The following is a 25,456-nucleotide window of genomic DNA, read 5'->3' as shown; positions in this document are numbered from 1 at the left end:
GTGATTGAAAAAGAGAAGAGATCTGGGAAAGATTTTCCCCTACGCGACCCTAATTTAGGTTTGTTTCTGAAGGAGAAGAGTGTGCGAAGTCAAAGGAAAGTGAAAGAAACACTGTCGCAAGCTTCATCAAGCCAACCCAAATATGATACGTGAAAAAAAAAAGGAAACCCCAATGGAAAAATGGAATTAAATTTAGAGTTTCCTCTTAACATATTCAATTAGGATAAAAAAAAATAATTATTAAAAAAAATCCTAAATGCTACTGTTAAATTATATAAATCCCTTTCTCGCTCTCTTTCTCCATAATTGTAAAGAAACTAAAATAAAATAAAAAAACAATCGGTGACATGCTAAATTATTTTTGTACAATACTAAAATTAATTTTAATAATTAATGTTAATTTTTACTCTTTATGAACTTATTTTATAATTAAATATAACATTAACAAATATAATTTTATATTACATTAATATCTAGGGACATTTTAGTAATCTTTAATTTTTATTCATTAAACAAATGTTTTTATCTATCACATCAATCAAATTTTACACTAATTCTTATAAATTTTATTTCTAAATTTACTCTCAATTACCTCAAAATCCATTAAAAATACAACAAAAAAATTATCCTTAAATCTTCTTAAATTTATTGAATCGCTCTTTCTCATATTATCTCGCATGAACACAGCGAAGAGGTTTTGAACGGTACAACGGGAATTGTATAAGAAATGTTTTTGCAGTCACAACGTCAAAGAGAGCGTAGACGCAGCTTTTCTCGGCGGTAACCAAAGGAAAATCAATAAAAATATTAAAAGTCGCGTGCCAGGCACGTGGTGAAATGGTTTAGTTACAAAGGCACCAACCACCACATTTTGGGTTCTCTCTCGTTCTTCCACGGGAACACAGGAAAAGGTCCAGGAGCAACCTTCCCTTGGCTGCCATTATGGCTTCCTTCTCCGAAAGCGATCACCAACAGGTCTCTCTCTATTCTCTATCGTGTGTGTTAATTCAGAAGTTCCGCATAAACTTCACTTCATTTTCCTGCATCAGAAAAAACACTTCTTTTTGTTCTGAATATTTTGTGAATTTCATTTGAATTGAAGGTAAGCAACGATTAATGAAGTGAAATTGTTTCAACTAAGCACCAAAAACACCTAGACTAACCGTATCATAGCTTTTTCCTTGTTATTGTTGTAGTTTGATACATTAGTAAAATGATATTTTTGTTTTCAATTTTTCTTTTTAAATTTATTTTAACTGTTTTTCGTTTTGTTTGGCAGATTCTGGTGGAGCGTAAATCACATGCGAGAATTCTGACCCTAAACAGGCCTAAGCAGTTGAATGCCCTCTCTTTTTATATGGTACGTTTTATTTGATGAATTGTCTTTTGCGTTGGAGCAATTACTGTAGAGTGGATTTGCTTTTCCGAAGTGAGAAAGGGCAGAGTAAGTAATCTCAGTTGTTGATGAAAGCAAAATCAAATAAGTGGGTCTTTTTTCAACAAATTCGTGATTTGTTATGTACATGAACATCAAATTGATTGTTGATTTTATTATCAATGACTGGTATTACATTTGTACCCTCTAAAGTAAGTTCCTCATTTTAGAGCATCTGGATAGTCTAAAGGAATTCGATAATATGGTTTCACTGATTAGGAATTTTCAATATAAAACGCCTGAAACTGTGTGTTGACATGAGAATTGATATTTTTTTTTAAAAATATTATTGATTATTTCTTGCACTGCCTATGTCTTTTCTGATTGTTTATTTGCTGCTCCCATATACATTAGGTTGGCTCAACATAAAAGATAATTATGTCTCTGATACCATACATTAGGTTTTAAGGAGTAAAAAAGTACAATTCCAATTTCCTATTTTCTTACTTTTTCTGCAATATTTTTCTGTCTACTTGTTAATTGTTGTAGGTTTCACGTCTGCTTGAAGTTTTTACTGAGGATGAGGAAAATTCTGATATTAAATTGGTTGTCGTGAAGGTAATCTCCTTTTAGTGAGCAAATTCAGTAGACTTTTATTTTATTCTATGGAAAGGGAACAAAACAACCTGCTATTGGAATTGGACTGAAAGGGTTGGCTGAAGAATATCATTCTCTAAAAAAGTTAATCTGTCCTTTGGTCCTCAAATATTGTTTAGCGCCTAAAAATAATTTAAAGTGATTCTTAAAATATTCTAAATTTTGTAGGTACTATTTTTTTTTTAAAAAAAGATTAAAGTAGGTGTGCAAGGGTATATCACTATACAAAACTTTAATACCAACCAATTTGGCACCCTAGCAGACCAAAATATCATTAAGAAACAAAAGAGAGTGAGGACTAAATCGAGCCCACTAAAACTTAAAAGTTCTACCGTTTGACAGACCAAAACTTTCTCTAAAAGAGTGCCGTGTAACAAAAGACGGGAAATCAACCCACCAAACTAAATCCTAAAGAGTAATACCATGTACAACAAGTTTGTCAGCTATTTCCCTCTCTAATAACGTATGGAACCCTAAAATGCTTGATGATCTTCAGGCAATTTTCCCATTTGTTTGAACTTCCAAGGAACCAAAGAAAATGCTTAACAAACAATATGGATTTATCTCATCATGTCAATATTAATTTATCTGCATTATACACATGTATTTCCATGAAAGGTAACTTTAAAACTTGTGTTTATAAACATTTATATTGTAATAATTAGACAGACACAATTTAAATAAAGGGAAAAAAGGTGGTTATGAAAAAAATTAAATAAGTGTACTACCACACCTTCATTACAATAGTGCATAGCTGTCAAAGGGATTGCTGTCAATACTTAGCGTACTACTCCACCTTCATTACACTTGCACTCCTCCATTGCCATGTAATCTATAGTTTGATCATTGAAAAGTTTGAACAAGAGAGGGTGCACTATTGCATTTCCATAGTTCAAAGGGGCCTATTTGATATAAAACCATTCATACGGATTATGACAAAAGTGAAGGGGGCAAGAGTGCAAGACAGTCACTACCTTGTAAAGTTAAAACTTAAAGGATACTGTTGGAATTAGCTGGAAACATTGTACATATTTGTAAAATTGGTGTGATAGTAATTATTGTTTTGCTTTATATGCACTTGTAATGTTGAGTATTAGGATATATACTGTTTACATTTAGCAGTTTAGGCACCGGAAGACATGAAATATTAATTTTTTTCAGATAACGTCATCTTCGTATGAGTCAATCTTGGCAACCTTATACCAATAGTAGAAGGTCAAGTGACTCAAGTGTACTCCCCCCACATATTCCCTAGTGTCTTGAATTTGACAACCTTTAGTTTACTTTTATTTTGAGAATTTAAATTATTAATTTGAAGAAGATTTTCTGCATGAATCATGAAACTAGTTGGTTGGTAAGTGGTTGCTGCTGAGTACTTGGATTTTTAAAGGGAAGCTTTTAACCATTAACCTTCTTTGCGTCAATATATTTTTTACGTCTTCTCTGGTGTTTTTGCTGAAAATTTTCTGCCTATAATGACTATTTGTTGGTGAAAATCTGTAGTATTTTTGTTGGGAAGTTATGATAGGTGAACCAAGAAGTAATAAAAACAGCTACTTTGTATGAATTTTGGTGTCGCCAGTTGTTCCTTAATGATAATACTTTTTCAGGGCTTCCATTTTTCTAAATATTCCAGTTTTATCTTTTTTTGAATCTTTGTTTTTAAAATATAAGAGAGGATGCAAGTAGCTTTCTATATTACATACTCATTGCTTAGTGACAAACTTCTATTGCTCAAACAATTCATGTAATGTATGTAAATTCATGTATTCTTACTTTAACAACTAGAAAGAGAAGTTATGGGTGGAACAAAATTATAATTTTGTTGAGCAAAATTTTTCTTATTTTCAAAGAGAAAATATTGTTTTTTCTGACTCTACCTATATCAGGGAAATGGAAGGTCTTTCTGTGCTGGTGGTGATGTGGCAGCCGTTGCTCGTGAAGGAAGTAAAGGTATGTTTTATTTTGGTTTCTTAATGGATCACATAATTTGAAAATAATATATATTGTCCTAGACTTTTACAATATCATTTCATATTACATTCTTTTATTGATTTGATCATATTTTAGTTTTATAAATTTTATTTTGCCAATTATGAGCTGTTGTTAGTCCCATGTAAATGTTTTTATTGTTGTAGATTACTAGGCATTAAGATTATTAGTTACTGCAGGCAAGGAACTTTTAAACGTCCATGGCCAGAATTGTCATCAATAATATTCATATTTTTTGCTTCAAGCCTTTTTGAATCAAGTCGAGCCTCAGATGCCATGATTTGATTATGTTAGAGATATGATTTGATTATGTTTCCCATTATTAGATTAGATATTGATTTTGTTCCTTATTATTGTATCTTTCCTTCCTTATAAGTAAGAACACTCTTGTACAAAATACATGAAATTCATTATATTCCTTCTCGGTTTCTAATTTTTCAACATGGTTCTATAGCAGTACCATCCTTTGTAACCTGTTTTGACAATTATCCTTTCAACATGGTTCAATACAAACAATTTTGAATAACTGATTCCTTATCACTTATCATGAGCCATTTCAGAAACTTAAGATGTTGGGTGAAAGCACACAAATGATTCCTATTGTTTTCTTCTTGTGAAAGTAGAATTTAAGCCTAATTCAACGTTGCAAAATTGGTTTAACAAGTAAGGTTTGAACCCACATTTATATCATAATTTGGTCATATCTCTAGTCTAACACACCTCCTTAAGTTGAGGACTAGACATCTTGAGTGTGGGAGTAGAGGGAAACGCGGGTGACATGATAGGTCCAACAAACTTGACTGTGTGTGTGTGTGTCTCAAATACAAAAGGATACAAAAGAATAGGCCAAGGCCACGTATTTTATTACATTTAACATTCTCTAATGTATTCCTTAATAAATTTATTTGTCTTTCCTTGTGGTAACTTCGTGGTACATTGTATACATGTGATGTGAAGGCTTCATGCCTAGGCTGAATTAATAAAAAAAAACCCTGTTGGTACATTGTATTGTAACAATTTCTATAATCTTTATGAGAGGGTGGCTATATTATGTAGAATATTTTGTTGATTTTTGAAATTCTTCATTCATAGTATAAAAATTCAATAATTCTAAATGAATTTTCAAATATTGTATTTAATTTTAATGCAAAATTATTAATTTTTATTTTCTATGAAAATAGGTGAATGGAAGAGTGGTGCAAAATTTTTTCGTACTGAATATACAATGAATTACGTTATGGCAACATATAGTAAGCCCCAGGTAACTCTTCTTGTTTACTATATACCTTTTCTTTTTTGCGTTATGACTGATATACATACATTTTTTTCTTACCTTTGTTTGCAAACATTTGAAGGTTTCCATTCTTAATGGAATTGTCATGGGAGGTGGTGCTGGTGCTTCTGTACATGGAAGATTTCGTGTTGTTACAGAGAATACGGTACTCTTTTGTTGAGAGCATTACTATGTAAATGTAGTTTCAAGGAAGATAGAAAATTTTATTTCATAATCTTTAAACTTTGAAAAGATTGAGATTTATGGGAAGAGTTTGGTCATAGATTTTCTAACCAATCTAAATACAATTCAAATTAAAAAAAAAAAAATAGATATAGGTAAGTCAGGAAAAATAAAACAAAAAGGGATAAGATCAGTAAAAAAAACTGATCATATCTACCCTAAGCGTTCTAGAATTAAATTGTTTTATAATATATCCTAACAACTTCTATACATCCAAAGTTGGTACAAAGATATCCATCACATCCAACTTCCTTACAATAAATTCAAATTTAGGCCGAAGCTACCATCTGGTTAAATTTCTGCCCAATGTTGTGACAAATGGCATATTTAAATTTAGGCTGAAGTTACCATTAGATTACTTCAACAACCTTTTCCTTTATAAATTTCCTATCAATCATCACATGCTTAGTTTGGCATGCTGTATGGCATTTTGTGCTATATGTAATTGCAACTTTATTGTCATTATAGTTCAATTTGTAGATTCATAGGCAAATGAAGTTCTTGAACAATCTTGTTTAGCCACATTATCTCTCACACCCCTTTCGTCATTTCTTTGTATTCAGCCTCTGCAGCCAGCACCTCTCTTTGCTGCAGCGTTATTTTTATTTTTTTCTTCTCCAAGTTAATAGATTACCCCACACAAAGGTGGAGTAATCTGATGTTGACCTTTGATCTCTAACAGATATAACCTGGTAGCATCTGTGTAAGTTTCAGTAGTATGCTGGTCAGTTATTTTGAAGTACAGACATCTGCCTTGAGCACGTATGGGGATGTGTTTCTTGTTAGTTTTAGACTTATCTTCTTTTTACCAAGGAATTTGCTTTCTATCCAAAACAAAAAATGGTGATAGCAAGGAAGATTCGGTGTACACCTTTCTGATTACATCTAAGCATCCAAGTAGTCGTTTACCTAAATTTTCTGTTTGTACTTCGTCACCTATATGTTCTAGTGTTTTCAGGTCTTTGCAATGCCAGAAACAGCTTTGGGTTTTTTTCCTGATGTAGGTGTGCCATATTTCTTGTCAAGACTGCCTGGCTTTTTTGGTATGAATGCTTTATCTCAGAAATTTCTACAAATATAATTAGTCCTAATTGGTATCCTTTATATTAAGGTTACTTAATTTCTCTATATTTTAATTGTTCTCACCATTTGTAAGTCCTACATTCGTTTGGCATGTTAGCACAGGCATCATAATCCTTTAATTTACAATTTGAACATTTTGATATATTTTGGCTATCTATCGATCCATATCTTAAATGAATTTGTATCTTACTATACGTGACCGAATCTATGTACTTTTTATTATTGATATGATTCAAGGATTTATATGTTTTTCACCATTTCTTTTGAAAATTTTTAAAAGAAGTTATGTGAACTCAAATTTTTAAATGAAAAGCAATTTGAAAGAATACTTGTGATACTATTTTGTGTGAAAACTTGCTATTTTGACCTTTTATAAGCATTCTCAAACAGACCTTTTCCCCTGTTTTCTCATTTCTATTGGAAAACAAATTGCAGGAGAATATGTTGGTCTTACAGGTGCTAGGTTGAATGGTGCAGAAATGCTTGCTTGTGGTCTTGCAACACATTTTGTTCCTTCATCGGTATGCCACCTGCCACTGTAATTATGGGCTCTTTCTGGCAAGTAGTGTCTTCTGTATTTACTTTGCCTAAACTTAGTCGTAAAAATTTTGTGCACAAATCACTGAAAAATTTACTGCAGTTTTGAAATAAAATTGGTCAACCAAATGTAATCTGACCTGGAGATTGTTTTCCTATCAAAATCTAATCTTGGGATTGAAAGTATGTCGTGAAATATATATGGATCAATTGTAGGAAGTTAGAGATTCTTTTCGGATTTGGTGTCAAACTTTATTACCCTCTGATTGAGGGAGTGAATGCACCTGCTGAGTAAGGCGGCAGTTGAAGTAATGCCCTTAATTTTATGAGCTGTTGTTTGGTCTCTAACAGATTAAGCGTGAGTAGTTGAGAATCAAATTTCTTTCAATTTGGGTCAATTGTTTTTGGGATTGCTCCTGTCTTCTCTTTAAATGCATTTACTCACTTATTTTAAAATTACAATAAAAACCATATTATAATTTTAAACTTATCCTAGCTAGGTACTTGGAGATATTTTTTAAAGATTACACAAACCTTGTCTCAATATAACTTCTGATTTCAATCAGTTATGGTGGATACTCTTTTGGAACATTATTATGATTTTATAATGCATTATAGTTCTTTCTTATTGTATTTTGTTATATTTCAATTCCCCCTCTTATAATCATTTTATACGCAGAAATTATCTTTATTGGAAGAAGCATTATGCAAGGTAGAAACCAGTGATCCAAATGCAGTGTCTGCTATTATCGATAAGTACTCAGAGCAACCTTTCCTAAAAGACGACAGTGTTTATTACAGGTTGGTATGCATATAAAATAAATACAATGTAGTATATACACAAACATACATAAACAATCAAAGCCTTTGGACGATAGATAGATGGATAATTTAGCATTCACAACAACAGGGGCAGCAACCAAAGTCAATTCTCACTAGGGGCAGTCAGTCACATGAACGAAATCTTGAGGTTTAATTCTAGGTTGTACCTCATGATTTCACCTGTTAGATGTTAAGATGTGTGTCTTTATTATTTGGGCTTAGTCTATTCTGTATTAAGGGCATTGGCCCATATCTTACAATATAAATAAACTACCCTATGTGTAGTCTAAACACACAAGGGATATTTTCTCCCAATCTTCTTTATTTCTCACATGGTATCTAGAGCACAGGAATAGTTCCAGTCAACTCCACGGTCTCCGGCATCCATCACTGCTGCTGTTGTCGCAGTCGCCGCCGCTGCCGTCGCCACCGCCGCCACCACCGCTGCCGTCGTCGCCGCCGCCGCCGCCGCCGCCGGAGTTCCAGAATCGACCGGCGACCACACCATCGGAAGCGTCTCGGCCGGGCGACCACCGTCGTACAAAGATCCCGGCGATCGGACCTCTCACGCGCCTCCACGCGCCGCCGCAAGAGTCGCCGCTGCCGCCGCTGCCGCCGCGCGTGCCGGCGCGTCGCCGGAGGTTTCCACCGCCGATCAGCACCGCCGTGATCGCCTCCTCGCCCTCTTTCTGGATCTGTGGTCGTTGCGTCAATCAGAGCACTTTGAATTTTTAGGGTTTCTCCCTCTCCATGGCTGCCCAACTTGATGATCGGAGTCAGTCTCGCCAATCAGGTAAAGGACGTCCAAAATGTGACCACTGTGGCAAGCTAGGCCACAAAATTGATAGATGTTATGCGCTTCATGGACATCCTCCTCGACCTATAGCAATGGCTAATTCTGATCCACCTCTCCCATCACCGTCTGCAGACCATCCTACATCAAATCCCATAAATAACCCTTTACTCTTTCAGGAATTTCTCAGATGGTATGAGGACCGTCAGCACTCTAGTTCCACTACATTTGCTTCTATTACACGCACAGGTACTCCTTTTATTGGTCTGACTCACTCTCTCGGATCTTGGGTCCTTGACTCAGGCGCCACCGATCATATCACTGGTAACAAGTCCTTGTTTTCTTCCTTGTCATGTCCGGTTAATTTACCCTCGGTAACGATGGCTGATGGGTCTAGAGTCTCATCTCGTGGTATTGGTACTGTTCATATTTTTCCCTCCATATCCATTGATAATGTACTTTATGTCCCTGGGTCTCCGTTTAACTTATTGTCCGTAAGTCGTCTAACTCGTTCCCTTAATTGTGTTATTTCTTTTACCAAAGATTCTGTTTGGTTGCAGGACCGGAGTTCGAAACACATGATTGGCACAGGATGTGAGTCTCATGGTCTATATCATCTCAGCCCTTCTCCACATGCTGGCGTAATCATGGAGTCACCATCCCTTCTTCATGCTCAGTTAGGTCATCCCAGTCTTGCCAAACTGCAGCAACTTGTTCCGAGTCTGTCCAAATTATCAAGTTTGTCGTGTGAGTCTTGTCAGTTAGGTAAACATACTCGTAGTTCCTTTCCTCGTAGTGTTTCACAACGAGCGTCATCCCCCTTTTCATTGGTTCATTCTGATATTTGGGGACCTAGTCGTGTTAAGTCAACTTTAGGATTTTAGTATTTTGTTACCTTTATTGATGACTATTCCAGATGTACTTGGTTGTTTCTCATGAAGAGTCGTTCTGAGTTGTTTTCTATTTTTCAAACCTTTTTTCAATGAAATAAAAACTCAGTTTAGGGTTTCTATTCGCACTTTACGCAGTGATAATGGCCGTGAATACCTTTCTCAACAGTTTAAACATTTTATGGCTTCTCATGGCATTCTTCACCAAACCTCATGTGCTTATACCCCTCAACAAAATGGGGTGGCGGAGCGCAAGAATAGACACCTTATTGAAACAACTCGTACCCTTCTCATTCATGGTCAAGTACCCTCACGTTTTTGGGGTGATGCTGTTCTCACGGCATGTTATCTTATCAACCGCATGCCATCTTCCGTCCTAGAGAACAAAATCCCTCATTCTATCTTATTTCCTCAAGACCCTCTGCATCCACTACCTCTTCGAGTTTTTGGGTCTACATGTTTTGTTCATGATTTTAGTCCTGGTCTTGATAAGTTGTCCCCTAGGTCTCACAAATGTGTCTTCTTAGGATTTCCACGGTCACAAAAGGGCTATAAGTGTTTTTCCCCTTCCCTCAATCGTCATTTTATCTCTGCTGATGTCACTTTTGATGAGTCTTCTTTTTACTTTTCACATCTATCTTCTAGTTCTGTACCTCTCCCTGTTACTGTTGATATTCCTCTTATCTGTGATCCTCCTGGTGATGCTCCACCCATTTTGTCTTCTCCTTCTTTAGACTCTCATTCACCACAGGATCATCCTTCACCTCCACCCCTTCAGGTTTATAGTCGCCGTAATTGTCTCCCTCATGACTCACTTCCGGTGCCGCCTCATGTGTCTCCTCCGGCTCCCGCAACTGAGTCTGACTTGCCTATTGCCCTCCGTAAAGGTATACGCTCTACCCGTAACCCTTCCCCCCATTATACTGTTCTTAATTACCACAGATTATCTCCATCTTTTTATACTTGTCTCTCATCCATTTCTTCTGTGTCAATTCCCAAATCTGTGGGTGATGCCTTAACTCATCCTGGTTGGCGTCAAGCTATGATGGATGAATTAAGTGCTTTACAGGAAAGTGGAACTTGGGAGCTTGTCCAATTACCATCTGGAAAGTCTGTTGTTGGTTGCAGGTGGGTGTATGCTATCAAGGTTGGTCCTGATGGCACCATTGATCGTCTGAAAGCTCGACTGGTTGCCAAAGGCTACACACAGATTTTTGGTTTGGATTATGGTGATACTTTTTCTCCAGTAGCAAAAATGACCTCTGTTCGCCTGTTCATTGCCATGGCCGCTCTTCGACAATGGCCTCTTTACCAACTTGATGTCAAAAATGCTTTTCTCAATGGTGATTTGCAGGAAGAAATTTATATGGAGCAACCGCCTGGCTTTGTTGCTCAGGGGGAGTCATCTGGATTGGTATGTCGTCTTCGCAAATCCTTATATGGCCTAAAACAGTCTCCTCGGGCCTGGTTTGGTAAATTCAGTTGTGTTGTTCAACAATTTGGTATGTCTCGCAGTGAAGCGGATCATTCAGTGTTCTATCGCCACTCGAGTGCTGGATGTATCTATTTAATAGTGTATGTCGATGATATTGTTCTCACAGGAAGCGACTATCTTGGCATCTCTCAGATGAAACAACACCTTTGTCATCATTTTCAAACCAAAGATCTTGGCAAACTCCGGTACTTTTTGGGTATTGAAGTAGCACAATCCAATGATGGTATTGTCATATCTCAGAGGAAGTATGCGTTAGACATCTTGGAGGAAACAGGGTTAATGAATTGTAAATCTGTTGAGACACCTATGGACCCTAACATCAAACTCCTACCAAATCAGGGGGAGCCTTTCTCAGATCCTGAACGGTACAGAAGACTAGTTGGTAAATTAAACTATCTTACTGTTACGCGTCCTGACATTTCCTTCGCAGTTAGTGTGGTGAGTCAATTTCTAAACTCCCCATGTGAAGACCATTGGGATGCAGTTGTTCGTATACTGAAGTATATTAAAAGATCACCTGGAAAAGGTTTGCTATATGGCCCTAACAACGATACAAAGATCGTTTGCTATTCAGATGCTGATTGGGCTGGTTCCCCTTCTGATAGGAGGTCTACTTCTGGATATTGTGTCTCTATTGGTAGCAACTTGATATCTTGGAAAAGTAAGAAGCAAAGTGTTGTGGCAAGGTCGAGTGCAGAAGCAGAATATAGAGCTATGGCATCAGCTACTTGCGAGCTTGTGTGGCTTAAACAATTGCTTAGTGAATTGAAATTTGGAGATGTCACTCACATGATACTTATATGTGATAATCAAGCTGCTCTCCATATTAGCTCTAACCCTGTCTTCCATGAGAGAACCAAACACATTGAAGTTGATTGTCATTTCATTCGAGAAAAAATCATATCCGGAGATATCAAGACTGAGTTTGTTAACTCAAGCAACCAGTTGGCAGACATATTCACTAAGTCCTTACGAGGACCTAGAATTGATTATCTTTGTAACAAGCTTGGAACATATGATTTATATGCTCCAGCTTGAGGGGGAGTGTTAGATGTTAAGATGTGTGTCTTTATTATTTGGGCTTAGTCTATTCTGTATTAAGGGCATTGGCCCATATCTTACAATATAAATAAACTACCCTATGTGTAGTCTAAACACACAAGGGATATTTTCTCCCAATCTTCTTTATTTCTCACATCACCAAATGTCTTTCTTAGTCCAACTCTAATTATTGAGCTATAATGCACCCAATTGACTCTTCTTACTTGGCCTTCTACTGGTCTTCTTATCATATGCCCAAAAATCCTAGACGAGTCTTTGTGCTTTTGTGTACACATACCTGGGAAAGTGTGTATATGTATGTATGTATCTATGCATGTATGTATGTATTCATGTGCATGTGTATGAGTGTTGCTTATTATTTTTCTAATTGTATTTTGGTTAGTCTCTTTCTATATTGTATGGTTTTATTACATCCCTACTCTCTACATAATGGAGTGTGATTTGTTCATGATGGACCAGACTAAATGAATTGGTCATTTTAATTGAATTTCATTCCTATGGTACAGTTTTCTCCCCTACCTTGATGACTAGAGGTTTGAACTTTAAACTCATGACCTCCTACAACCTACCTAAATCGACACTGCTAACCCATTGCTAGTGACCCCAAATGTAGTTCTTGTCGGGTTTTTTTGTCTTTGCCAATTACAAAGTCTATCAATTAGTTACTGCATGAACAAAATCTATCAATTCGTGTTGCGGTCTCTAGAGTCTCATCAGAAATTAGTCAAGTGTATACTGAACAACCTCAAAAAGGTTTATTTCTCATGGATTATGAATCAAACATTTCAGAAATACACAAACTACTAAGAAAAGCCCAACGGGAGAAAAATGACACCCAAAGAAAGATGCACATACTAGCAATGATAACTTCCTTAGCTGGGAGGTCTCAAGCCTAATCACTACCCAAATTGTTTTTTTGTTTCCCTCCTTATAATAATTTATTTCCCCTGTAACAACCTCTCCACTCAACGGAATCCTCTGTTACATTGCTGCCAAGCGTCTGATCTGTTTGTGTTAGTTGTGACAGTTACAACTTTCACTGGATATCCTATTGTGTAACCAGGTGGTAACAGTTCTACCACCTCACAAGGAAGCCGCCGCACTTCCCTTGTATCTGTCAAGTAATTTGATTTAGTTTCAGAACATTTGAGGAGCCTAAATTCTCTTCCTCTGCTTTTCATTATAGATTTGTGTTATGTTTTCTTTCTTAATAATTGAAACATAACACACTAGCTTAGTCTTGTACATTTCTCATTTACATCTTGTGGTGGCTCATTGCAGGATGGATGTGATCAACAAGTGCTTCTCAAGAAAATCAGTCGAGGGAATAATATCTTCTCTCGTAAGTTGTGTGAGTTATGCCTTTGAAAGTATCTGATTAAAATTCTTCAGCACAATGAAGGATGATCTTTTTTCTCTTAGCTACCTGAATTTTGTCTTGCTGTTTTAGGAGGTAGAAGCTACAAGTAAGGCTGATCATTGGATTTCTGAAACTGTTCAAACCTTAAAGAAAGCATCTCCAACAAGCCTTAAAATCTTTCTTAGATTGGTATGTGTCCTGAAGGAATTAGAAGTTATGTTTCATATACATTCTAAATTAATTTCTCTTTTATATGGTCAACTGTTCCAAACTTCCAAGTATATTTGTAGTGTTTTTTCTTTAATATATAAAGGAGTGAATTCATAAAGATAAAGAGGAGATAATAGCAACGAGTTAAGGGATAAGAATACGTCGAAAAATGGAGGGAGAGAAAATGCTTTACACCCATAAAAGATATTGTTTTTAACTTAGTTCAACTTCATATCCCAAGTTGCTCATCCAAATTAGTTTTAATCAAATCACCGAAGTTTCAACATATATTGAGGATATCACTATTCTTGCTCCTTTATTTGTATCAAAACTAGTAGCTAATAGACAAAAGTTGGTGCAAGGCGAAGTGAAGAAATTCATAAAGGAACAGTCATACAACAATATATGAATAAGGTTAATCCAAGCCGTAGATAGAAATAAGACTTTTTCAGGCTTGGTTAGTGCTTGAAATCTTCACCTTTTCTTTTGTAATTTATTTACAGTTTTTAAAAGTACAAATTCTTTTACTGGGCCTTGCAAAAACAAAGTGAGAAAAGGATAAACAAAAAAGCACAATAGGAGTTGAATGGATTTTTAAAACTTTTTGCAAATGTTGAAATACAGGCTCAATTGAACAATGCTTGAAGGAAACACTAACAACTGCACTAGTTGCCCAAGTAATCATTGTTGTCATTTCGTCATCATCATAGTCATAGTCATAGTCAGTCATAATATCATATTGTAATTATAACAACTTCTATCTTTTCCTATTGGCATTTTCAGATTAGAGAAGTTCGGCTCCTAGGTATTGGTCCAAGCCTTGTTCTTGAATATAGAATTGTTTGTCATATTCTAAAAGGACACTACAGCAAGGATTTCTTTGAGGTATCTGATAATTCTTATCCATGGTTGTTTTAGATTATTTTTCTTTCATGGCTTGCTTATTGTTATGCTTTACTGCAGGGTTGTAGGGCTATACTTTTAGATAAGGACAGGAACCCCAAGGTGGGTTAACTACTCTGATCTTTGACTTTGTATAACCGTTTCTCATTTTATCATGATCATTCCTCCACGTAAATTGATTTTCTTGAAAAGTTGTATTTTAGTTATCACATTAAGATATCCTTTTCAGTGGGAACCTTCCAAATTGGAGCTTCTCAGCGATAGCGATGTCGACCGTTACTTCTCCAAACTTGATGATGAAGAATGGGAAGAAATGGAACTTCCTAAAAGGTTAAAAAATCTGCCTACATATGCTATTGCAAAGCTGTAAAGCTTAAAAGTTCTCATATTATCAAGCCAAAAGTATTGAAGACAACTGTCACACCAATCAATGGATTCTCGAATGTTTCAATATTATGTGGCAGTTTATGTATAGTCACCATTGCAATTGATAAGATTTTAAAATATTAAGGGATTGCAGAACATACAATTATTAAGAGAAAAGTTGCAATGCAACTATGGGGGAGGAGATAAAGACTCTGTAGAGAAGTCATGATTTCGATTATAATAAATGATGTCTATTTTTTGTAAACTAGTATCTCTATTTTAAATATGTTCATCATGATGAAGTGTAAGACCATCATATTTTATGAAGCTTAGACTTTGCACTAGATCTTCTTGTCTTATGCGACTCTTGGACAATATTTTTTTATTGTTCGTACAATAGAAAATGTAAGTCTCTATACGAAGCCATAAAACAAGACACGAATTCAGGTTGAATTTTTCAAATTGTTTTTAGAATCATTAGCATGTTTATTCATGAATCATCATAAAGGTTATGACACAACAGACCAATTTCTTGTAGTATGCTAAAATGTAGTCAATACAAGAAAACCATGTTTAGAGAACTAAAGGTACTTTGAAGAACAATAACTTTAGTGTAGCAAAGATCCTTTAACTAAAACGTTACCAACTTCTATTACAATTCTGATATATAACAGAGGATTAACACGTAAGTTATATTGATCTTTTCAAGACACCCATATTGATTGATGAAACCTTTTTATAAAAAGAAAATTGGATATAACCCAATGCTAAATGAATCAATATAAAAATATTTATCTATTTTGTTTATTATATTCTAAAGTATATTCTAAAATAATTTTCCCATTTGAGTGTTCAAAAGGTATTTCTCAGCATCTTCCCAAACATGTTGACATGTCAACCCATATAGATTTGCCTAACATGTCAACCCAACCCAATGGATCACTTAAAAACTTGTATAAGGTCAATCCAACTTATTTTCTAAACACATTGAAAATTTTTCGATTCACTCAACTGTGTATCGGATTAATGAGCCCTTTTGCTCACTTTAAAAAATTTAAAACAAAAGTAAAATGTGTATTTTTAAAATTTAATTCATATTAATGAGATTAATTTTAATTAAATACAAAGTTAAGAATTATAATACATGTAGGTAATAGATTTTATTTAAAAAATATACAATTATGATTTTGAAAAAGTAATTGATTTTTGTATGATCAAACTTTTATTATACACTCTTCAACCTTCCTAGTCAAACCACGTATATTTTAATGTACTTTATCCCCCGCAATTCCCTCTCAATATTCACCAAACTATATGCTATTACGAATCTAACACCACCCTTTGAAAATGATTTACTCACAAAGAGATAATGAAATTTATATATTTTTATCTCCAACAAAAGATTTTATATATTTTTTGTGTAAATTTCATTGAATAAATATAATTTATTCAACTAATTTTCAAAATATTTATTCTTATTAACTCCTTCTTACTCTAAATTTTTAATTCTTCTACTTTCATAAGAATAGTTAAAATTGTATTTTGGTAATGATAATTGGACACAACTTTTCTATTTGAACTTCTAAACTAGTTCTTTACTTATTGTTTCGAGATATAGGATCGAGGTTAATATCTAACATCAAGTCAAATATTTAGGGTCTAAAAGTTGTCTTCAAATTGAAGTCTTATCGTAATCGTTCATCCAAACTGTTTGGAAGGTATTTGCACAAGGCATTGTGATGCCAAAGTTAGCTCAACGTTACCAGTTCAAATATTAGTGGACTAAATACAAATAATCTACCTACTTACTCCAAACCTATATTTATAGATTTTGGAGTGGTTTTTTTATTAACAACGACCTAATTACGGTCCAATTGTGGGTAATCACACTTTACTTCTAAGTTTATTAACATTAAGATTAATCGATAATCATCCAATCTTACTGATGATGGCTTGCTCACAGGTCGTTTCAAGGGTTGACCGTTTAGTCCATGACTGACTAGGTGGTGATATAGTTTACAGGTCCTCAAGCCCAAGCCTAGAATGCTTGTCGAAAGGGTTTGAAATTGGGTGAATAGACATTGTCGTCTATAACGTTTAGGAGTGTTAAGGTCTTTGGTCATCCGCTTGGGAAGCTCCTAGACCGTTCGGCTAACTGACTGGATAATTCTCAAATTATTTAAAAATATGGCAGTTGTTAGGAGGGCACATGGCACTTCAAATCTCGTGCCAAGCAAGGGAGGCCTTCATGGATATAATAGGGGTGGACCTCTCTTATCATTTTAACATTTGCTCTCGTACTTTCTTCTTCAGACTAATCATTCTTCAAATTTAAGGTAATAATCTCGATCGTTCAATTGTCTTCATTTGAGGAGTTAGAGGGAAGGAACAATTTAGGATATGCAGACGACACTTCTTTGTCGTCTGTGTCATTGTCCGTCATTTCTCTTGTTTTGGGATCAATCGAGATGGACACGAATTCAATTGGCAGCGTGGCCAATGTAGATACAAATAAGGTTGTACCTGCCGAAGATGTTGAGGCCAACATTGAGTTGGAAATCAACACTACTAATGATGGGGACGTGGTTGCTCAATCTCTCTTGTTCATTTTAGGTTATGTGGGTGACTGACGAGGTCGAGGAATACGTAACATGCTTTGCATAGGATTGCTAGCTGAGGTGGTGGAGCGAGTGGGCTTACTTTATTGAGTCTACAGATAGCACCAAGATGTTCAGCCTGATCATGTGCAAGGGAAACAAGTAGGTATATTTATGAGCTCCCTTGCCTCCTTCCTTCCCGACAACTCGTCATGTGTTGTGGACCAGCTAACCACTGTGATGAGGTGTTTGGTAAGCTTTATTTATAAATGTTTGAGGAATGCTTCGTGTTAACATGCTAAATTTTCTCTTAATTTTCAGAAATAATGACTTTCCGCAATATAAAATCAGAGGATTTGTTTAAGAGAATAGTTGCTTAGCATGGCGTTGTTGGCGTTAGTTCTTCAGACACTCAGCTGGCGAGTCACCCAACCTCCGAAGTCCAATCTTACTAACGACTCGCTCATATATCATTGCAAGAATTAACCGTCCAATTATAACCGACCGACTAAAAGATGATACGAGTACACTTACTTTATTTACAAGATATAGCAAAGTTTTAAAGTTTAAGGAAATTAAATAAAATATCCATAGTAATTACATTTACTTTAAACAATTTAACAGTCTTGCTGAAGTTGAATATGATAACTAAAATTGGTCATTGTACAATTACAGTATTAATTATCAAAATATTATTTTTATAACTCTGAATTTCTTCACTGTCAATTTTCTCGTTGCTAACGTGATGAATGATTGTTGATGATGTATTCTAATAACATTACCACTTCTAGAATCAAGTGGTCTTTTGTCATTGTTTATCTTCAGCACTTCCAAAACCAATACGTGATCATGTTTCAATATGTTATGTTTCTCTACGTTGCATCACCAACCACAATATTTGTCACTTTTATTTTTATAAAATTTAAAATCATCCACCACTTAAAAATAATTAAATTTATGTATAATAAGATATTAAATTAAATAACATAAAAATAAGAGTATGTTATATAATTTGCAATATTTTCTATTCCAACCTTAATTACAGTGAGATGATATATTAAGGACAATAGTTACATCCAATATATTATTTGTTTTAAATCTTAAATTTTTCATAATTTTATTTTTAAAAGACATCTTAAAAAATAAATAAAAAAGGTATATTTTGATCTTAATGTTTAAGTGAGTAAAAATATTAGATATAGTGAAAGTAGTTAAGGATTAAGAGTGTTTTCATCGTCAATATTCTGACTTTAAATTTAAGATGGTATTGTTATAATCAATTATCTATTTAATATATTGTTTGTTTTAAAGTTTAAAATTTGTTCATCATTTTCTTCTTAAAAATATCTATAAAAGCTGAAGAAAAAAAATCATATTTAAATTTATTTGATTTTGACTTTTAATAATGTAAGATTATTAAGTTAATCAAAGTAATTATAAATAAATTTATTATTACCATACATTAATTTAGTGTTAGTTTTCACCATTGGTCGTTTTATTATACAATATTGGTAGTGCAAACATTTAATTAAGACGATCCTAGTTTATTTTTAGCCATCTTTATGAAATAACCTGTCATCAATAAAGTTCTTTTTTTTAGCCATAAATGTTTTCCCTTAAGACAATATAAAATATTGGATGTTAGAATATTAGAATGGAAAAACTCTACAAAGATGAGCTAACAAATTACGTTTCTAGAAAAGAAAAAAGAAAAAATAGATTACGAAATTTAAATCTATCACCAATCAAAAGAGTTATCTATTTCCCTCTTTCTTCTTTGGTCAAATTTCTCCACTCATAAATTTTTCTTTATAAAGGATTGGGTAAATTAATACAAGTCTCTGCCAGTTATATTATTTTCAGAAATTCCAGACATAACAATAACTTACGATAATAGTTTTTCTTCTTCAAAAAAGATATATATATATATATATATATATATATATATATATATATATATATATATATATATATATATTCAAATTTTTGTTTACCTTTTCATTTTATGATTTTTTTTATAATTTATTTAAATATACTTTCATAGTAGTCTCAACAATTAACACAGCTAAACTCGTGATTCTCCCTCAATTAGTGGTGAGATAAGAAAAGCAGCTTCTCTGTCAAATCAGAAAAGAAAGATAAACCAAAGAAAGAGAAATCATATCATCCAATAAAAGTAAAGCACAATTATAATAATTAAGCCACACAAAATTACAAAATAATGGAAAATAAATAAATTAAAACAAGCTATTTGACAGAGAATATACAATAAAAATAACACCATATAAATCATTGCATGATTTAATTAAATAAAAAATTTATCATTAAGTCAAATTGAACCATAATCAATTTTCCACTTAAATTTCAAAGTAAAAGATAAAGAATCGTTACCTAATTCTTACATAGGTGTGAGTTAGCTAAACCATATATATATATATATATATATATATATATATATATATATATATATATATATATATATATATATATATATATATATATATATATATATATATTTCACCTTCTCCTCTATAAAAGCTTCTATTGTCACCCCATTTGAGAATTCATCAACACTACATCAAGAAATCTCAGAATCAAACATGTCTTACCCCATCAAAACGATCGTCGTTTTGGTTCAAGAAAACCGTTCATTTGACCACATGTTGGGTTGGATGAAGTCCCTCAACCCGGAAATCGACGGGGTCACCGGTTCGGAGTCAAACCCAATTTCCACCTCGGAGCCAGGCTCGAACCGGGTTTATTTTTCCGACCAGTCTGATTTTGTTGAACCGGACCCGGGTCACACGATGGAGGATGTGTACGAACAAGTTTTCGGTGAACCGTGGAGCGAGTCCTCGACGACGAAGAAAGTGTCGCCGACAATGGACGGGTTCGCCCAAAACTCGGTGAAGCAAAAGAAGGGGTCAACCGCGGAGACAGTGATGAACGGGTACAAACCGGATCTGTTACCGGTTTATCGAGAGTTAGTTAAGGAGTTTGCGGTGTGTGATCGGTGGTTTGCTTCGGTTCCCGGTCCGACCCAACCGAACCGGCTATACGTGCACTCTGCGACGTCGTATGGGTTGACCACTCAGGATACGCAGAAACTTATTGGAGGTTTGCCACAGAAGACTATATTTGACTCTTTGGACGAAAATGGGTTCAGTTTTGGAATATATTACCAATACCCACCATCCACACTTTTTTATAGGTAACTCACTTTTCATCTATTTAATTGCAAAAAAATTAAGTATAGTTAAATTTGATTAAAATAATTATTTTTAAAAAATATATCGATGTAAACTAAAATTGATTTGAGTGTTTCTGTTAATGAAATTTAAAGATAATTTTACTCTATTTATTGTTACTAATATTAAAAATATATTTCAGAAACCTTAGGAAAGTGAAATACATAGACAACTTTCATTTGTTCGATCCAAAGTTCAAGAAGCATTGTGAAGAAGGGAAATTGCCAAACTATGTGGTGATTGAGCAAAGATATTTTGACTTGCTATCACTACCTGCAAATGACGACCATCCGTCGCATGATGTTGCAGAGGGACAAAGGTTCGTGAAAGAAGTGTACGAGATACTAAGAAGAAGTCCTCAATGGAATGAAATATTGTTTGTGATAACATATGATGAACATGGAGGGTTCTATGATCATGTGCCAACGCCTGTCGATGGAGTTCCAAACCCAGATGACATTGCAGGTCCTCCACCATTCAACTTTCAGTTTGATAGACTTGGTGTTAGGGTTCCTACCATCATTGTTTCTCCATGGATTCAGGCAGGAAAAGGTATGATCTATTTATTCTTGGCTTTTGGTGATGTCTCAAAATATGTTCTGTTGTAGTAATTAATTATTTATGTTGTATACAGTGTTGCATGAACCTTCTGGGCCATTCCCAACATCACAGTATGAACATTCATCAATACCAGCTACTGTGAAGAAAATGTTCAATCTTCCTCGGTTCTTGACAAAGCGTGATGCATGGGCTGGAACATTCGAAAATCTCTTATCTCTCACCGCTCCACGTACTGATTGTCCAGGTCAGATATCTATTTTTTGTTTGGATAACAATATTTTGACAATATTTTAACACAATCAACGTGTCATTCTTTAATTCGTTAATGTTAATGTTTATAATTATTAGGTTTAATAATTTCGAACATCCCTATTTCTGTACGATCGTCTCAAGTAGGTCCTCATATTGTAAATGTTCCTGATTAAGTCCTTTATTGTGAAAAATTGAATCAATTTAGGCCTCGCCGTTAGTTCCATACTAACACCGTTAAAGGGGTGACACGTGTCAGTTCGTGATTTTTTTGAATTTTTTAATTATATTTTTATTTTTTATTTTATTTTTTATTTTTTTTAAAGTAAAATTTAAAAATGCCACGTGTCAAACTAATAGTGTGCCACGTGGCAATGACAGTGTGACATGGCACGAACAATGCCACGTGTCATTGTCAGGCCAAGTGTCATTACATTAGTCTCAATTTCGTCCTGTATTTTTATTGTGTCTCAATTTGATCCATGTATTTTTATTTTGTCTCAATTTAGTCTTAATTTTAAAAATTAAACAATTTTTCCCTCCTCAAATTCAAACAATGTTTAAATTGTATATAAATCTTAACAAATATTGTTATTAAAATTGATATTTTTAATAAATATTTTTAACAAGATTAATTATATTTATATTTACTTAATCATATAAATGTTAATTATGTTATTTAAATATACCTATAAGGCTTTAATAAAACAGTGACATAACATGGTGGTGTGAATTTTTTAAACGAGTTAGCTCATTGAACAAATTATTAATGTGAAATTTCACTTTTTTTTTCAATAAAAAATTGGAGAAAGTTTTTGTGACAACGGTAATTAAAGGTAGTTTCTTCTTTCATGATTTTCCATGGAAACTTTCACTACAAAAATTCACACCAGCATGTTATGTCACTCTTTTTTTTTAAACCCTTATAGATATATTTAAATAAAATAATTAACATTTATATGATTAAGTAAATATAAATATAATTAAACTTAATCTTGTTAAAAATATTTATTAAAAATAATAATTTTAATAAAAATATTTGTTAAGATTTATATACAATTTAAATTTTGTTTGAATTTGAGGAGGGAAAAATTTGTTTAATTTTAAAATTAAGACTAAATTGAGACAAAATAAAAATACAGGGATCAAATTGCAACATAATAAAAATACAGGGACCAAATTGAGACTAATGCAATGACACGTGGCCTGACAATGACATGTGGCACTGTTAGTGCCATGTCACACTGCCATTGCCACGTGGCACACTATCAGTTTGACACGTGGAATTTTTAAATTTTACTTTAAAAAAATAAAAATTAAAAATAAAAATAATAAAAATAAAAATATAATTAAAAAATTCAAGAAAACCACGAACTGACACGTGTCACCTCCTTTAACGATGTTAGTATGAAACTAACGGCAAGGTTTAAATTGATTCAAATTTTTACAGTAAAGGACCTAATCAAGAACATTTACAATACGAGGACCTACTTGAGACGATCCTACAGAAATAAGAATGTTCGAAATGATTAAAATTATGATTGATTGTTGAGTGATTTTGAACTAATCACAGAATGACACGTGATGAATTTTAAATATTGTAAAAAAAAATGTTGTCAAAATATTATTATTCTTTTCGTTTCTACTATCATTATCTTACAAACTAGTTTTGTAGGGTTGAGTTAGACTTAAAATGATGAATAATTTTTGTTTCCATTTTGACTATTTGTATTACGAATTTAAGTGGAATTGCCGGATCCTATGAAACTACGAGAGGGTGGTGGCGAAGAAGATGCAGGATTGAGTGAGTTTCAAGAAGAACTGATATACTTGACAGCAACTTTAAATGGGGATCATAATAAGAGTACGTATCCGAAACTAACACAGAATTTAACTGTTTCAGAGGCAGTTAAATACTGTGAAAGTGCGTTTCAAACGTTCTTGAATGAGTGTGAGAAAGCAAAGGAAAGTAGAATTGATGGATCTGAAATTGTTCATTGTGCAAAGCCACACACAGCACCACAATCCAAAACTTTCTTGCACAAGATGTTGTCTTGTATATTGTGTAAAGATTGAATATCCAATATCAACTTTACGTTTCTCTCATTATATGTTCTATTAAATATATTTGTTATTCCTCTTTTGCTACTTAATTAATTGACTATTATTGTAAGGGATGATAAAAATAATGATAATAACAAAACTATATATTGATTATAGTTTCATGAATTTGCTATAAATATGGTTAAAGTTAAAATGTTGTGTTTACAGGTAAAGGTTTATGGAGAATTTACCACCTTGATAACAATAAATTTTATTCAAATAATATCTTTTAAATAATTATGATATCATAATAAAAAATATGAATTTTAAATTTATTTTAAAATTTTACATTTGAATTTATAAAATTTTTATTTTTAAACTAATTTTAACATTTGTATAATTTTAACATTTGTATAGCAATTATTAATATATAATATTATAAACATATTATAAAAATATTTTAAATATAAATTTATAAATCTGTATAAATTTATATATAATTATATGAAATATAAGTTCAAATAAAATACAATATATTGTTTGATGTAATAAAATATCAATATGAATATATTCAAAGTTTTAAAACAAATTTTAAATAAAATTTAATATAAAATATAAATTTAAATAAAGGTTTAATCATTCTGGAGGTTCTTATTTTTGCAAATTCATATCAATTGAGTCCTTGTATTTTGAAAGTTTTCAATTGGATCCTTGTTTTGGTAAAATTGAATCAATAATGTCTTTGCTGTTAATTGTTATGAACGGTGTTAACTTTCTTGTGAGGTGGAATGCTGAGGTATCCTTTAATTAAGACGTGACACATTATGCGGTTATTATGTGGATTTATATTAAGTAGGAATGGAAAACAATTTAGACGTGTTCGGCCTGGTGTTCGGCTTGGTGGTCGGTCACTCGGCCTGGTGGTTGGCCTAATGGTCGGTATGGTGGTCGGTCGGCTTGGTGGTGCTAGGAGACCGACCACTAGACCGAGTGGTCAACCACCCACCAGATCAATCGATCACCAGACCGAGTCGCCAAACTCTAAGTCGACCACCAGACCGAGTGGTCGACCACCAGGCCGAGTGGTCGACCACCAGGTCGAGTGGTCGACCACCAGGCCGAACACCAAGCCGACCACCAGGCCGAACACCAAGCCGACCACTAGGCTAACCACCCATTAGGTCGACCACTAGACTGAGTGATCGAACTCCAGACTGACCACTAGGCCGAGTGGCCGACCACCCACTAGGCTGACCACCAGACCGAGTGGCCGAACTTCAGGCCGACCACCAAGTTGAGTGACCAACCACCAAATCGAGTGGTCGAACTCCAGGCCGACCACCCACCAGGCCGACCACTAGACCGAGTGGCCGACCATTAGGTCGACCACCCGTCAGACTGAGAGGAGTGTGATGTTCCACTACCACGTGCTTAACCATTGCACAATCAACATGCCATAAGACAACAACTTTACAGTTCAATTAACGACAAGGTTAAAATTGACTCAACTTTATATAAATAAAGACCTAATTGAGATAAAAAAAATACGAAAACCTAATTAATACAAATTTATACAAATAGAAACATCCGAAATGAACCTTAAATAAACTTAATCTTTTTAAAAGTTTTAATATTTACTAAATTTTATTTCAAAAAATAACATTTATATAAAAATTAAATTAAATTTTAATAAATAA

The 25,456-nt window shown here is 33.9% G+C and overlaps 2 protein-coding genes across 3 annotated transcripts; both read left to right on the top strand.

Moving 5' to 3' along the window:
- The first annotated feature begins 751 nt into the window (after window positions 1-751).
- On the top strand, window positions 752-15,405 carry LOC108347739 (3-hydroxyisobutyryl-CoA hydrolase 1). Of its 2 annotated transcripts, none has more exons than XM_017587172.2 (14): window positions 752-975; window positions 1,280-1,360; window positions 1,925-1,993; window positions 3,922-3,985; window positions 5,206-5,285; window positions 5,380-5,463; window positions 6,499-6,583; window positions 7,059-7,144; window positions 7,840-7,961; window positions 13,504-13,573; window positions 13,673-13,771; window positions 14,576-14,677; window positions 14,756-14,797; window positions 14,925-15,405. In XM_017587172.2, exons 1-14 carry the CDS (start codon window positions 943-945, stop codon window positions 15,063-15,065), a joined length of 1,158 nt encoding a protein of 385 aa, XP_017442661.1. In that variant the 5' UTR covers window positions 752-942; the 3' UTR covers window positions 15,066-15,405. The 2 variants fall into 2 exon arrangements, with proteins under 2 accessions (XP_017442661.1, XP_017442662.1); XM_017587173.2 differs by having other exon boundaries at window positions 755-975; window positions 13,504-13,564.
- A 4,783-nt stretch (window positions 15,406-20,188) lies between these two features.
- Window positions 20,189-23,825, top strand: LOC108347144 (non-specific phospholipase C4). The gene is made up of 4 exons (XM_017586292.2): window positions 20,189-20,869; window positions 21,049-21,458; window positions 21,541-21,711; window positions 23,461-23,825. The coding sequence occupies exons 1-4, from the start codon at window positions 20,259-20,261 to the stop codon at window positions 23,790-23,792; spliced, it is 1,524 nt and encodes a 507-aa protein (XP_017441781.1). The 5' UTR covers window positions 20,189-20,258; the 3' UTR covers window positions 23,793-23,825.
- The last annotated feature ends 1,631 nt before the right edge of the window (window positions 23,826-25,456 follow it).

The sequence above is a fragment of the Vigna angularis genome, chromosome 9, assembly GCF_016808095.1.
Source record: "Vigna angularis cultivar LongXiaoDou No.4 chromosome 9, ASM1680809v1, whole genome shotgun sequence".
Taxonomy (NCBI): Eukaryota; Viridiplantae; Streptophyta; class Magnoliopsida; order Fabales; family Fabaceae; genus Vigna; species Vigna angularis.
The sequence above is the reverse complement of the archived record's forward strand: the minus strand, read 5'-3'. Positions and strand labels throughout refer to the sequence as shown.

What these genes read in the sequence shown, in the direction of transcription:
- LOC108347739 (XM_017587172.2), top strand. Translation starts at nt 943, where the DNA reads ATGGCTTCCTTCTCCGAAAGCGATCACCAACAG. An exon ending in GTGTTGTTACAGAGAATACG is followed by an intron (nt 5,464 to 6,498) that starts GTACTCTTTTGT and finishes TAGTGTTTTCAG; the next exon opens with GTCTTTGCAATGCCAGAAAC. An exon ending in GACGACAGTGTTTATTACAG is followed by an intron (nt 7,962 to 13,503) that starts GTTGGTATGCAT and finishes GGCTCATTGCAG; the next exon opens with GATGGATGTGATCAACAAGT.
- LOC108347144 (XM_017586292.2), top strand. Translation starts at nt 20,259, where the DNA reads ATGTCTTACCCCATCAAAACGATCGTCGTTTTGGTTCAAGAAAACCGT. An exon ending in CCATCCACACTTTTTTATAG is followed by an intron (nt 20,870 to 21,048) that starts GTAACTCACTTT and finishes AATATATTTCAG; the next exon opens with AAACCTTAGGAAAGTGAAAT. An exon ending in TCCACGTACTGATTGTCCAG is followed by an intron (nt 21,712 to 23,460) that starts GTCAGATATCTA and finishes TACGAATTTAAG; the next exon opens with TGGAATTGCCGGATCCTATG.